At 40.5% G+C, this 14,302-nt stretch overlaps 1 protein-coding gene across 2 annotated transcripts in view; it reads left to right on the forward strand.

Annotated features, from left to right (window-relative positions):
- The window catches only part of SYTL5 (synaptotagmin like 5), a 102,645-nt gene that overhangs the window by 46,472 nt on the left and 41,871 nt on the right, over positions 1-14,302 (forward strand). For both annotated transcript variants that reach the window (XM_077765253.1, XM_077765259.1), the window contains exons 3-5: positions 3,632-3,747; positions 5,188-5,296; positions 8,136-8,270. In XM_077765253.1, coding sequence (XP_077621379.1) covers positions 3,632-3,747; positions 5,188-5,296; positions 8,136-8,270 — 360 coding nt within the window. The remainder of the gene's footprint in view (positions 1-3,631; positions 3,748-5,187; positions 5,297-8,135; positions 8,271-14,302) is intronic.

The following is a 14,302-nucleotide window of genomic DNA, read 5'->3' on the forward strand; positions in this document are numbered from 1 at the left end:
ACATTGGTATGTTATTTATACTTTGGGAGCTTTGGTTTCCTCATCTGAAATAGAGACTAATGATAGCTACTTTATGGCTTATAGTGAGGATTAGAGCTATACATAAAGTGCCTAGCTCATTACTTGGTACATGGTATACACTCACTAGGTGTTAGTTTCCCTTTCTTCCAACAAGACCCCCATGTACCTCTAGGACCTGAGAAGGTGGCAGAAGCATAATCCCAAGAGATGGCTCTGATGTAGCAGAGCTCTGAAATGACAAATGATTCAAATGCATATCTGAGTTGAGCAAATACAGGGATTATAGTTACTGTTTTTACAAGGAGAGCAAGAGGTAGTGACTAACAATTCTGGGAAGACTTTATTTGTATTAGGTGTTGGCAGCTCTAGGCATATGTGGTAAAGATGATATGGAGGACCATTTCCTGGAGCCTATAGACTGGTTGTGTCCCATTTTACCTGTCACATATAAAACTGCTGTTGGCATGCTATCCACCCCACCCCATATCCCAGGAACATTAAAACACACACACAGACACACACACACAGACACACACACACACACACACACACACGGGGGAGAGTTAGGTATGCAGCTACTGAGTGGTTTTCAACTGCTGACCTATATTATTTCCCTTGTTCTTTCTTTTTGGGTAAACCCTGTCCTATTGAAGAGGTTGTCAAATTTTTAAAACATAAAATTCCTGAGAGTAAATATTGTGGATTTTGAAGGCTATGTGGCCTCTGCTAAAACTACTCAACTATGCACTTACAGTAGAAAACGGGTCGGGCTATGTAAACAAATGAGCATGGCTGTATTCCGATAAAACTTAACTCATGGACACTGAATTTTGAATATAATTCATTTAATTTTATGTGTCATGAAATATTTTTCTTTTGATTTTTTTAACCATTAAAAAGTGTAAACACCATTCCTAGCTCCTAATCCATACAAAATAGGCAGTGTGGTAAATTTTGCCCACACCCCATTATTTGCTAACCTCTGCCCATATTTGGTCTTCTGAAGTTTCTGTAGTTATTTTCTCATAACCTGTGCAAGTCATTTCCTGAGTTGAATTTTTTAATGTTTATTTATTTATTTTGAGGGAGAGAGGGAGAGCACAAGTGCAGGAGAGGCACAGAGAGAGGGAGAGACTCCCAAGCAGGCTCCACACTGTCAGCACAGAGCCTGATGCAGGGCTTGAACCCATGAGTCCTGGGATCATGACCTGAGTCAGAATCAAGAGTTGGATGCTTAACCAGCTCAGCCACCCAGCTGCCCTGATTTCCTGAGTTGAATATGCAAACAAATATATTTCTGTGTTTAATTATTGTTTTACTTTTCTATTGCCATCATAACAAATTTCACAGTTTAAAACAGTGCAAATATATTATCTCCCAGTTCTGTAGCTCAGAAATCTGGCTTGACTTGGTCTCTTCCTCTACTCAGGGTTCACAAGGCTAAAATCAAGGTGTTGCTAGCTAAGCTCCTATTGGAAGGCTTTGGAAAGATTTCACTTCCAAGTTCACTTTGGTAGGCAGAATCTGATCCCTTATGGCCATAGGAATGAGGCTCCTATTTCCTTCTTTGCTGTTTGCGGAGAGGCAGCCTTTGCTACAAGAACCCTCTCTCTGTGGCCCTTGCATGTGGACATTTATATCTCAGAGCCTTCTTAATGTGTCAAGTCTTTCTCACATTTGGAATCTGACTTCCCGTTCTGTAGCATTGCAGCATTGCAGATCTGACTTGCTCCTCCTCTTCCTGTTTTTAAGGGCTCTCTGATTACTTCAGGTTCACCTAGATAACCTAGCGCAATCTCCCTATTTTAAGGTCAGCTGCTTAGTAACTTCAATTCCATTAGCAGAGTTCAGTCATAGCAGTACCTACATTAGCATTTGGTTGAATAACTAAAGGACAGGAACCGTGAAGAGTTATCTTTAGAATTCAGAATAGCACAATTAGCACCTATATTTCCAACGTAAGTAATGATACATAAGGCTGTGGAATCTTGAGATGTATCCAGAAATAGTTTAACCCATTCAAGCATTTGGTTTTGGTTGATTAGATCTTCTTAGATTTGATATATTCCATTAATATATCATATGTAGTTTGTAACTAATCCAGGAGCCCTTGCTTCTCAACAGGCGATTTAGCTACTTGGGAGTAAATCTGAGATTTACATGCTATATATAGTCATTCCTTTCAATGAATAACTTGCTCCAAGGATAACATTTTCAATTTTTTCTCCAGTAGTGGAACTGTGTTTCATATAATATTTAATTTTGTCTTTTATATTCAGAAGTAGCATTTCAGTGTAGTTGCTGTGGGGAATATATTGACACATTTTTCTGGAGTGATTTTTTAAATTTAGGATCCAGTTATTAATTTCTAAGTCCATTTACTGAATAACATGTATATGATTCTTGGGGCTAGAAATCTCAAGTTGACTCTCAGCTGCTTTTCTCCAGCCACTGTGACTGACTTGTCACCAATTTGCTGATTATCACTCTCAGTGGCCCAAGAATCTGTATCTTTCTTTTCACCCTGTATCTTTCTTATCATCACTGATACACATCTTCACCATTTCCTGTTCCATCTATTGCAGTAACTTCCTAATTGGCCTCGCTCTGGTTTCTCCTTTGTCTACATAATGCTCCAGAGATTATATGATCCAACCTGACCTTTAGAAAAACGAAGAGTTCATTCTAGCTCCTTTCCATAACATTCAGAGATTTTCATTATATGACCGAATGCTACTTTTCAACCTTCATTCCAGTACAGTCCTCTGTAGAAGTGTTCAGACCATAGTAGTTGAACACTTCTTTACCAACACCTCTGTAATACATGTTCAGAGAATGGTAAATAACCTTTGTAACTGGAGTAAACAGTTTTGTGTTATCACTGTAGGTGGAGCTTTAAAAAAAATGTGTTTGATTGTTCAAAGATTCTTCTTTTCCACCTTCCGCATTCACTTGGTTGTGAAATCCAGGCAGACCTTTCTACCTCCTACATTTTTAATTTATCTCTTCATTTCTGTTAGTCTTGCCATTGCCCCAGCACAGCTCTTCTCATCTCTCTCCTGGGACTATTGCCTTGGCCAACCTGCCTTGTCCCTCACTTGCTCTTTAAGCCAATCATCATAGTACATCACGGTATCATTCTAAAACAGAGTCTAATTGTGGCCCTTTTGTAATTCCAAACCTTCCCTCATCCCGCATTGTTTCCGTTGAAGATTATTTGCCCTCTAATGCGATGGTTAAGAACTTGAGCCCTAGACTAGACTGCTTGGAATGGGATCCTGGCCCTGTTACTTATTAGCTATGTGATAGGAGACATGCCATTTTATTGCTCTAAGTGTCAATTTACTCATCTATAAAATGAGGATAATAATATTTACATAGAGTTGTCATGTGAATAAAAATATATGAAGTATGAAGAGCAATTAGAAAGTACCCAGTATATAGTATACATTCAACTAACAGTTGCCATTATAATCACCATAAAATACTCTAGATATTGAGATAGATTCTGTAAATGACTGGCTATATTTTACTCAATTAGGGATTTTTGAGAGTTAATTATTTGGCTAAAAAACTGAATTTCAATGCTCTCTCCTTTTCTCTTGAGTAGGCAGCTAAGAATTGTAACTGGTGAATGGTTTTTTGAAGAAAAGGCAAAGCGTTTTAAGCAGGTCAATGTTCTGGGCACTGATGTAGTCCGACAGTCCATCTTAAGAAGAAGTCCAGGTAACTAAAGCACTTATTTGGTCTCAAAACTGTTTTAATTTTTATTTTTATGGGCTAAATAATTTCCCTGTATATGTTGCAAATAAACATAGTTGAATCGCCTAAATCCCTTAGGTCATGGCAAAACTCAGCATGAAATGTAAATCTGTAATTCATACAAGGCAAGAGGACATCAGTAGAACAGAAAATCCGCGGTGATTTTTCTGTATAGCTGACAGGCTGAGATAGTCAAAGGAAGTATTTATCTTCATCACAAATAGTTCTTTTCCTGAATGCACTTCCAATATTTTACTAAACATTTAAGACAGTAAACATAAAACAGATGAATTAAATGATTCACGTTGTGAAAGCAGTCCTTGATTTTTCAACATGATGCATTTCCATAAAATTGCTTTTAAATGTTCCCTTTATGAATCTAGTGGTTCTCAACCAAGGCGTGATGTTGTGTACCAGGCCCTCTTCCCTCAAGCCAGGGGAACATTTAGAAATACAAGGGGGGCGTTTCTGGTTGTCGCAGTGACTGAGGTGGGATTAATAGCTTGTAGTGGGCAAGGTCCAGAGATGCTAAATGTCCTGAAATGCTCAGGACCCTTTCATTCAATGGAGGATTATACTGTCACCAAATGCAAATAACACCCCACTTTGAGAATGCTATTCTCTGTATTTGGACTACAATTTAACTGGTTAAATATTGAGTGAACTTGTGTTTAGGAGCATATTTCTCCTGTATGGCATAGTGAAGGCGGAGCAGGCATCGTCTGGCTTGCTCCTAGGGTGTCTTGTGTTTCGTATACACAGACAAATGCCCTTGTTTTTAAGTCTGGCAGGTAAAGCTTGGAGGCTTGGAACTGATTCCAGTGTCACTTCTGCATGTGGCACTAGCGAGGAAGGGTTTTCCCAGATGGGTAAGATCAGGCCTAATGCCACCAGGGGACAGAATGGAGTAGTTAGAATTAAGCAATTAGCTCTGGCTGTTTTCCCCACTCCGCACCTTTCAGAGTGTAGACTCTCTCTCAAGTCATGGGGTGTACACACAGCTGCTCTTCCTCGCAGGAAATCTGGTTTATGTGCTCAGAAATCAGGGTGGTATTTCTATCATCCCGTCTTTAGGGATTTGAAGTTCTCATGAACCCAGGCTCCTCTGCCCTAAAAATATCTGTAGAGGCATGATGTATCATTCCCCCACTGTAGACATCCCTAGAAAGCTTATCTCAGCAAGCCTCCCACGGATGAGTGCTCATCTTAGTCTTCATTTAACTCTGGAACACTCAGCAGATTAGAAATAACTGTGTGACTAGGAAACAGGATGGGAATGTCATTGCCAATTATTATAGACTTCTTTGTCCTCTGCTAACGTAGGAACGTGAATGAAGGATAGAAACTTGCTCTCCTGTCTGGCGATCTTGCATGTAAATTTGTCTTCTGATTGTTTTTAATGAGGAACTGAAGAAATCCAAAGTCAAGAGCAATCCCGCCAGGATGCAGAAAAGGCAGACACTTCACCTTCTGCAGGGCAAAAGGCCAGTCATGATGGACCCAGGAAAAAGGGGTAAGGCACGCTTTTCCAAGGGCATATTTGATCTTCATTCCAGAAACTTCTGAAATAAAGACTCCTTAGTTTTTCAAGTTCGATGTCACCTCAGTGACCCAGAGAAGGTCAACATACCTGACCAAGGCAATATTCTCCTGTCATTCCCCTTAGGAGGTGCAGTTTTAAATACTTTCCGTCTTAAATAAATAAAGGTCCCCTTGGACCTGAACATGTAAAACTTTCTATTTCATTTGACATACCTGGCCTTGCACTAAACGGCTCTCATTACTTCTAGGGAGAAGGCTTCGTGTCAGGGCCAGCCTTGTCTCTAAAGAGGTGACAACTGCCTTTGTTGTAAAATGTCAACACTCTCTAGGATACATGAAATGTCCAGATCCAAGATTTATTGATTGGGCTTAAAGCATAATGTCCCCTGTTTAAAATGCGGGCTTCCTTAAGGAAGAAATCACATTTGGCAACCTCAGTGACTTAATTCAGAAAAGCTATGTCTCAAGTACTAAGAATAAGAAGGGGAGGCACCTAGGAAACGAGGCAATAGGGCTTCTTTGGGGGAGAAAAGAGGCCCCTAAAATGCAGGCTAAAAGGACCAGAAAGCAAACTTCTGCTTCCTGGCTCTGCGTTTGTTAGTCTTCATTTCTCAGGCAGTTGTGACTTAGGTAGTGAAGGTTCTGCTATCCACCAGGTCACTTTATGGTTCTTTCTAGGTAGCATTGCTTTGTTCTCTCAGCAGAAAGCAGTGTGAGAGACTGCCAGTGTCTGAGACTTTATCTGGCTCTACAGAAAGTCTGTTTTGCTTTTGTTTTGGTTTGTTTTTTAAGAATCTGGAACTGTGAGTAGGAGTGAAACCTGAATGTCATGTAACATAAACACCCATGACTAACCGTGCCTTCATCAGTTAGCAGAGATGAATGTGAAAGATAGCCTAGAGTGACCCTACATCCTACATATTAGTCCTTCCTACTGTGTTGAATCCATCTGTCACCTATCAGAGCTCCCACAATGCCTTGTGCCTGAGTATCACTCTTACACTGCAGTCTGACACCACCTCCTCCCAAACGTGCACACACTTAATTGTGAGTGAGCTCCTTGTGGCTTTTTTTTTTTGCTTGTGTGCTATAGCCTCCCGCATGTTGCTTGGCTCATCAAAACCAATCATTGGCTTGATTAAACATGTAACTCAGAGCCCACAAGTGCTTGTAGGAGCTGTCGTTTGCAGACCCCAGCCCAGGCTTCACTCTGTAGGTTATAGAATGATGAACTTGGAGCTGGGAGACAGTAAGCAACTTACCCACACAACGAATTGGGTGCACTCTAAAAGCAGCCATAGTGCTGGACTAAGCCCTGCTGGAAGTCAAAACTGAGATCTGATGGTTCTGTCTTCAAGGAATTTAACAGTTGGGTAGAAAAGGTACACACCTGAAAAATTAATACGTATAGAAGAAGTTTAGGAAAATGTAGGATGACAATATGAGCTACCTGAAAGCCTCTCTAAAATAAGACACTGTGTTAATTAACTACGAGAGATATCATAAGGCGACAAATAATTAAGTAAATATTAAACAAGGGGCTTAGATAATCAATGTTGGGAGGTCACAGAGGACACTGGGAAAGACATCAAATTGTAAGTGTGACTGGATGAGGACCTTGAAAGACGGGAGTCCAGGAAAGCACAAGGTGGGGGGGAGTGATCTTACATGGACGCGACNCAGCATAGATTGACGTTAGATTAAGTGCTCTTCTCACCAAAAACCAGAATTTTCCAGTTAGATTGAAGCCTGTGACACTTTGACAGGACACTCTCTATATATCTTTGAAACAGAGACATCTTGGCAGGCTCTATTAAGATTGTCTCAGTACCTTTGGAATATATTTCCCCCCTAGAAAACTGGAATATAAAGTAAATGAACCGGTTTTTCCCAATGCTGTCACAAGAAGAATATAACTTTGGTTATTTATTAAAGTCTATTTGGAAACCCCCATGTTTTGGGCCTTCAGTAGCCTGGATCATGACTCAAATCTCAGGTCCCGAAGAGCTATTTTTGCTCAAGTCTTAAATAATTTAATAAACTGGGAATACAGTCAGGTTTCATCCCACATGAGACACCCCAATTTTCAAACATCATTCCTGTAGAGAGAAATGTCATGAGAGATATAAAGATGGTTTCTACCACATGGCATTAGTCCTTCATGCCACAAGAATAGATTGGGTTCTAGTAGGTGCCAGACATCACTCTAGGCTCAGGGGACCTGCCAGGAAGCCAGCAGTTTGTCCCAGAGGATCCATCATTCTAAGCTCCCCTCTCTGAGCAAGGTGAGTTCAAGCTCCATAGTCTTTTTTTTTAAAGAGAGAGTGTCAGGGCATGAGTGGGGGAGGGGCAGAGAGCGAGGGAGACACAGAATCTGAAGCAGGCTCCAGGCTCTGAGCTGTTAGCACAGAGCCCGATGCGGGGCTCAAACCCACGAACTATGAGATCATGACCCCCAAGCTCCCTAGTCTTAATATCCCTGCATACAGGCTCAACCCAGGCAGTGTTTCTCTAGTCCCAGGTGACAGTGGTGAGTTCCAAAGCTGACGGTCTTTTTCCTAGCAGGGACAGAGGCCTGGCTTACCAACAAGTGGCTTGGCCTTGGGAGAATGTCATAACCTCCTCTACCATTACCCTTGACGGTATAATACCGAGGTACTGGGAAATCCCCAGAATGTCTCAGCCCCAAGGCCGCTTTATTGAAGAATTATTTACTGTTGAAAGTATTAGAAATGGTATTCTTGAAATGATATTTTAAAATGCTTTTTCTCTGACGTTACTTTTAAGTACATATGTTTATATAATTTCAGATTTCTTCTTAGCAAGTTCAGATCAGCAACCAGAGGAGAAATCATAACTCCAAAAACTGAAAGTGGGCGGAGCTACAGCTTGGACTTAGACAGCCAAAACTTTCGGAGTTTGAAGTCCATCCCTGGTTCAGACAGGTAAGGCACACACAGATTGGGCAGTGGTANTATTTCCATCCAAACAGTGCTTGTAGGTACCTGTAAAGTATTTCTTCTTGGAGAACTGGTAACATAATATGAAAGCCAGGAGGGTGTTTTTTAGTTGAAATGGAAAGCACTTACCCTTCTGGAGTTACAGCTGTCAGAATCATCTGTGTTACGTGTAGGAATGGGACTTGATGTTTGCGGATGTAAAGGGAAAATACGTTCTTTTCGATGATTTGCTGATCTTTTACTATTTAAGCTTCTGAAAAAGAAACACATTTTTTAAAACATGCAGCTTTTTAAAAATTATTAATAAATTGATCACTTGAATTGCTCCAGAGAATTTCCATAAATTCCACCTCTTTCTCGTTCCATCTCCATGTAACTCGTCATCAGTGGGGCCAAGTGAGAATCTTCTATGCCCAGGATTATCACCTTGTCAAGAAAAGCAAAAGCAAGGGATAGCCGAGAGCACAGTCATTTCACATCAGGCTTGATTTTCTTGATCCTGTCAAGGCATAAGTCAAGGCTTATTTTCATGATTAGTGTGTGTGTTTTCAAAGGCAGTGACAAGAAAAAAGATGTGCCCTCATGTTTCACTGGTTTGTCCAAATGTTAATTCCCTTTCGTTTTCAAGGAGCTGCAGTAATTCTACAAATCCAGCTGGTAAAGCCTCCTCGGGTTATGCACGCAGAATTGCATTCTCCCCTGTAATTCATTTTAGAATATGGAACAGCAAATTCCCCTAGAGAGGACCCTCTTAGGACTATTGGGTTTTTTACCCCATGGTGACTCTCCATACCAGTTTCTTTTTCTCGACAGCATTGCTGCAAAGTAGTGCATTTTATGTAAAACAACACACAACAAGATAAGGAAGTATAACATAAATCATTTATCATCCACTCTCAAAAGATCATCGCTATATTTAGTAGTTTTAAAGTTTTCAAATTTTCAAGAATGTGAATATATTTCCCTTATCATAAAAAAAAAATTCAAACCATGGCCGCTTTTGTCCTAGAAATAGTTTCTTTGACTTACCGTGGGGCAGCCCCATGCCATGTTCCGCAGAATCTTTATATAAAAACCTCATTTTCATTTGTGGTTGTTAAAATCCTGACTCTCAGACAGTGGTCACCATTATTTAGAGATGATAATCAACTTGCTTAGTGTTGCTATTTTTTTCCCAGCCTCTTGAGGACTCCACGGATGAGCCATTTTGGCCTAGACTTCAGGCTAGTATTTAAGAGGGATGATATATATAAATCACATGTATCTAAAGAGGAAAGAGTTTCTGTTAAAAACCAAAAAGTCTCCTGACTCAACAGATTATTCCATTTTAAATTAATTATTCCATTTAAATTAATTAATTAGTCTCTTATAGTTACTCAACAAGAATAAGGGGCATGCTCTCCAATATCACAGTGCCTTTGCTGTTCTTCCAGAATCCATCAGCCTGCGTTTTTTTCTTCTGTGTTATCTACTGCTGAGTATAAATAATCATAAAGTTATAAAGCCATATGGACATGTTTCACCAAACACTGTTGTATTGACCTAGGGTTTCCTTGTTCTTGTTGTAAACGGAAAGGAGGCAGGCTATGTTTTAAATCGAAAGAACCTGAAATGGTTTATAGAAGATCAGGATATAGTAGTCAGGGGTGCTTTGGCTTAAGCACGCTGGGAACAGTGTTTTCCCAGTAAGAAAGAGAATAAAGCCATTTGGGAGATCAGTAGAGCAAAATGTTCTTTTCCTAGAATGTGCATTTATCATAACGATGACTCATTAATGGACTGCCACAGTGAGATGAGTTATATCACCCCAAAACTATTCCTTGGAAAGTTGGGGCAGGAAGTAGCCCATCTTTTCCTAACTCTCAGCACCAAAAAAATATTAGCTCCTTTTTGTTTGCTTGAAGCTGCAGTAATTCTGCAAAGCTAAGTAGTAAAGCTGGCAGACTTCCTTTCCTCCTTAGGTTTTACAAGCAGAATTGCATTCTCCCTTGTAACTCATTTTAAATATGGAACAGCAAATTTCCCTCAAGAGGCTGTGAGGGACCAGTGAGTCTCTTTGGTCTGTTTCCTGACCCAGCTCAGCAACGAATTCCCCTTTCTCCTGCACAATGCATGTTTCTTCATGGTCCATTGCTCTTTTCCTGGAGCATCTGGGCTTGGGAATTCTTGTTTAAAACTCCTATCATATCAGAGTGGAAATGATGTTTTGCCAGATGCCTGGTTAACTTTCTTTTCAGTAGTTTGAAAGCAGGGAAAGGTATGAATGGGTAAGGCAAGGCCCAGCAGCCTCCCAGGAGAGCACAGCACACGGCTCTTCACTTGTTGCTAGGGACCTGACAGATGAGGCAAAGGAGACTTCTTTTTTTCAAAAGAATATGCATGGAAGCTATGGTTAATGAACATAATGCTCTTGACAGGGAAGTGGGACCTAAGCCCTTTCACGTTGTGATGAGTTGGCAATGCGGTGTGATTTGTGAGGGATCTGTCTGAAGTCATGCTCATCCAGAAACAAACCCTCAGACAAGGATTCATGAGTAATTTATTAATGAAATGATTCCAGGAGAAACTAGTACGGGAGTAAGGGAAGCAGAATAAAGGGGAAGAACCTAAGCAATGTGCTTTCTCGGATGAGGTCTAAATCTGAGAATTCAGCCCGATCCCTCAAGGGATTCTAGAGCATAAGATGTGTCTCTTGACACATACAAAAATCTTGGGTTTTTCCATTTTGAGGAGCTGGACCATTGCCCTCCTTTACCAGTTCATCACGGATTGTGGATTCTGTTGGATAGGGTTTCTAGATTGAGCAATAAAGATATAGGGTAGACGCCCAGGTAAATCTCAATTTCAGATAAACAACTTTTTAAAAAGTATGCCCTGTGAAATATCATTTTCATTTATATGCTATGTAAATATTAGTATGTTTTCATACTAAACATTATTCGTTGCTTATCTGAAATTCACATTTAACTGGGAGTTCTGTATTTTATTTGACAGCTCTCCAACGGGGGTCTGGGAAGACCCCCTCCAAAGCATGTCTGGGCCTCTCGCTCCAGTGCTAAAGGGCAGATCTCTGAAGGCCATAGGTGCAAGCCATTAGCAGGAAAGCTCTCGGAAGCTGGAGATGGGCATGGAGAGCTGGCACAAGTGATATGAGGGGACCTGGGTAGGACACAAACAATGTCCCCTAAAACACATAAAGGAAAAATGGACCTTTGAACTTAAACTTCACTCTGTTCAGTACAAAATGGACAAAGGATGATGCTGTGTCTCTCTGCAGCATGTCTGTCATTGCATTGGAGAATAGGGCAGTCATGTCACATTCACCACAGTATTTTATTTACTTAGACCGTGACCATATCAGTGGGAGTAATATGAGTTCTAGAGTTGCCAAATACATCTTCAGCTAGAAACTTCTGCTTATACCTCACAGTCATCCCTTTTTACTCATCCTTTGCCCATCATACATACCTACCCTGATTTGGGTCCCCCCAGAGCAAACCCCAAAATAAGGATTCAAGAGCAAGTAATTTATTTAGGATGTGGTCTTGGAAACCCAAGAGGAGTGGGGGAAGTGAGCCAAGGAAGGGAAAGAAGCCATAGAGTATCATTTACTACTATGGGGATCCAGAGCTCAATTTCAGTGGACAACTATAGGAAGCAGTGTCCAACACACTTTAGAATTATCTAGTCAAGAGATTGGGAATCTGGGGTATTTATACACCAGCTCCCTGTTCATCACTGGCTGAGGACTAATTCTGCGCCACTAACTCCATGACACTTCCGACTTGTTCTGTACACAGGCGCTCCATGCTCTTGTGTTGCAATAAATGTCCCCAGGCACAGAGTTATGGGTGTTCCCAGTAAATAGGGTTCTGTGGGTAGAGGTGAATGCCAAGGGAACTGGGCAGGGGCACTGATGTCTGCTCCAGCATCCCTCCCAAACTGCACTTGGACCTCTTCCAAAGGTGTGGTTTGTCAGCCCACTGGTTGCTCAGCCCCTGATTTATGCTTACTTTGTATGCATATGACTTGCCTTTATATAATGACAGTAATATGAGGAAGAGTTATGGAGACATAGTAGTTCAGCCAGACTCCTGATATTATACTTTGGATTACAACTGGGTTCTTACTTGCCTCATTCTTGTGGTCAAAATGTTTGGAAGACCAAGGACAGCTCCTTGCTATCTTAACTGTTTTTACAGTCATTTCCCAAAGATAAGCTGCCTTAATGCTTCCTATTTCCATGAACTAAATGTAACACATTTCCCCCTTCCAGTATAATACTTGTTTTTCACTCAGGTGTATTTCGTGATGTGTACATTCTCAGGGTGGCTAAGATACACCAATGGCCTTCTCCTTCTGCAAATCATTAAGGAATAGAGGTATATGACTTGCTCACCTATGTATTTTATTTATACAAATAAATTCAACACACAGTTCTGTCAACATTATTGACCTAGTGCTGTGTTCCAAATGGTGGTTAAATGTGGAAGGCTTTAGACAATGATATTTTTCCTCCCCTCCATGAACTTCCAATTTGTCAGGGAAGATTGGTATAACCAAATAATTTCAAGACAATATTGTATCATGTGGAAAAGGTGTTCTGGATGGGGGCTATGGGAAAACCAGAGAGAGGCATATATCCTTTGAGACTATTCAGAGAGGCTTCATGGAGATAACCTCTAAGCAATTTTAAGGAATGAAGAGAACTCTGCCAGATGAAGAAAGATAAGAATGAAACAGAGGAAATAAAAAGTACAAAGGAAAAGAGGCATAAAGCAATGTTGCATGTGCTGGACACTGAACAGTTTGGGGTTTTTAGAGTGTAAAAATGGAAGTGTTGTATACAAGAGATGAAATGAAGAGCTAAGTTGAACCAAAATATGGATGGCTTCGGATACATTGATGACCCTTTTCTTATAAGCAACAGAGCATCCCAGATGGAACAAGAGTTTAGCAAATTTGAGCTGTTAAGTACAGAGTATGTGCCTTTTCCATTTAGTTACTGAAAGTTAAGTGCTGCTAAACACTTGGTTTCCTTGGTGTCTTTAGAGGAAGGGAGTTGACTTTCTTCTTGGTCCTGACTTCTAGTTCACCCAAGGTTTTTCGTGGCTGCTGGCCTCTCTCTTCCAACTGGCTTTCATCCATCATTGAGAAGGAAGACAGGGGATCAGGATTCTATTGTGACGGTAAAATAGAAATTATTATCAGACTGGAAATTTTACCTGTTATTGTTCTTCATACCCACTCAGAATCCTTCCCTAGTGGTGACTGTCTCCTCCATTTTAAAGAGAGTCTTCCTAAGGAAAACAGGTCCTTTATGCCCATCACACACTTGTTGGGATGAGCACTGGGTTTTGTATGTAAGTGATGAACCACAGGAATCTACCCCAAAAACCAAGAGCACACTTAACACACTGTACGTTAGCCAATTTAACAATAAATTATATTAAAGAAAAAAAGAAAACAGCTCCTTTAAGAAAATGCTAAACATTTTCAAACCCATCAACCAAATAACCCTTTGTTGTAATGAATCAAATACAAAGGTTCTTGGGGTGCCTGGGTAGCGCAGTCGGTTAAGACTTCAGCTCAGATCATGATCTCACAGTGAGTTTGAGCCCAGTGTTGGGCTCTGTGCTGACAATTCAGAGTGTGGAGCCTACTCCAAATTCTGTATCTCCACCCCTCTTCTCTCTCTGCCCCTCTCCCACTCACACTCTGTCTCTCTCTCTCTCAAAAAAAAAAATAAATGTTAAAAATTTTTTAAATATAAAGGTTCTTTATATAATTAACACTAAAATTCATTGAGCAAAATTTCATTGAGCACCACATTGTATTATTATCTTTGTTCTTTCTCCAAGAAGAAAAAGGAAGGAAAATATGTATAAGTAAACCACAGAAAGCCAGTGATATTAGAGGAAACTGCAGGTAGAGAAGCTTCCTGATGAATTTCTACTTTTTTGTCATTTTTCTGCTTCCCTAATTCTGCATTCCAATAATCCTACGATGGTTCACCT

The sequence above is a fragment of the Crocuta crocuta genome, unplaced genomic scaffold, assembly GCF_008692635.1.
Source record: "Crocuta crocuta isolate KB4526 unplaced genomic scaffold, BGI_CrCroc_1.0 scaffold301, whole genome shotgun sequence".
Classification (NCBI taxonomy): domain Eukaryota; kingdom Metazoa; phylum Chordata; class Mammalia; order Carnivora; family Hyaenidae; genus Crocuta; species Crocuta crocuta.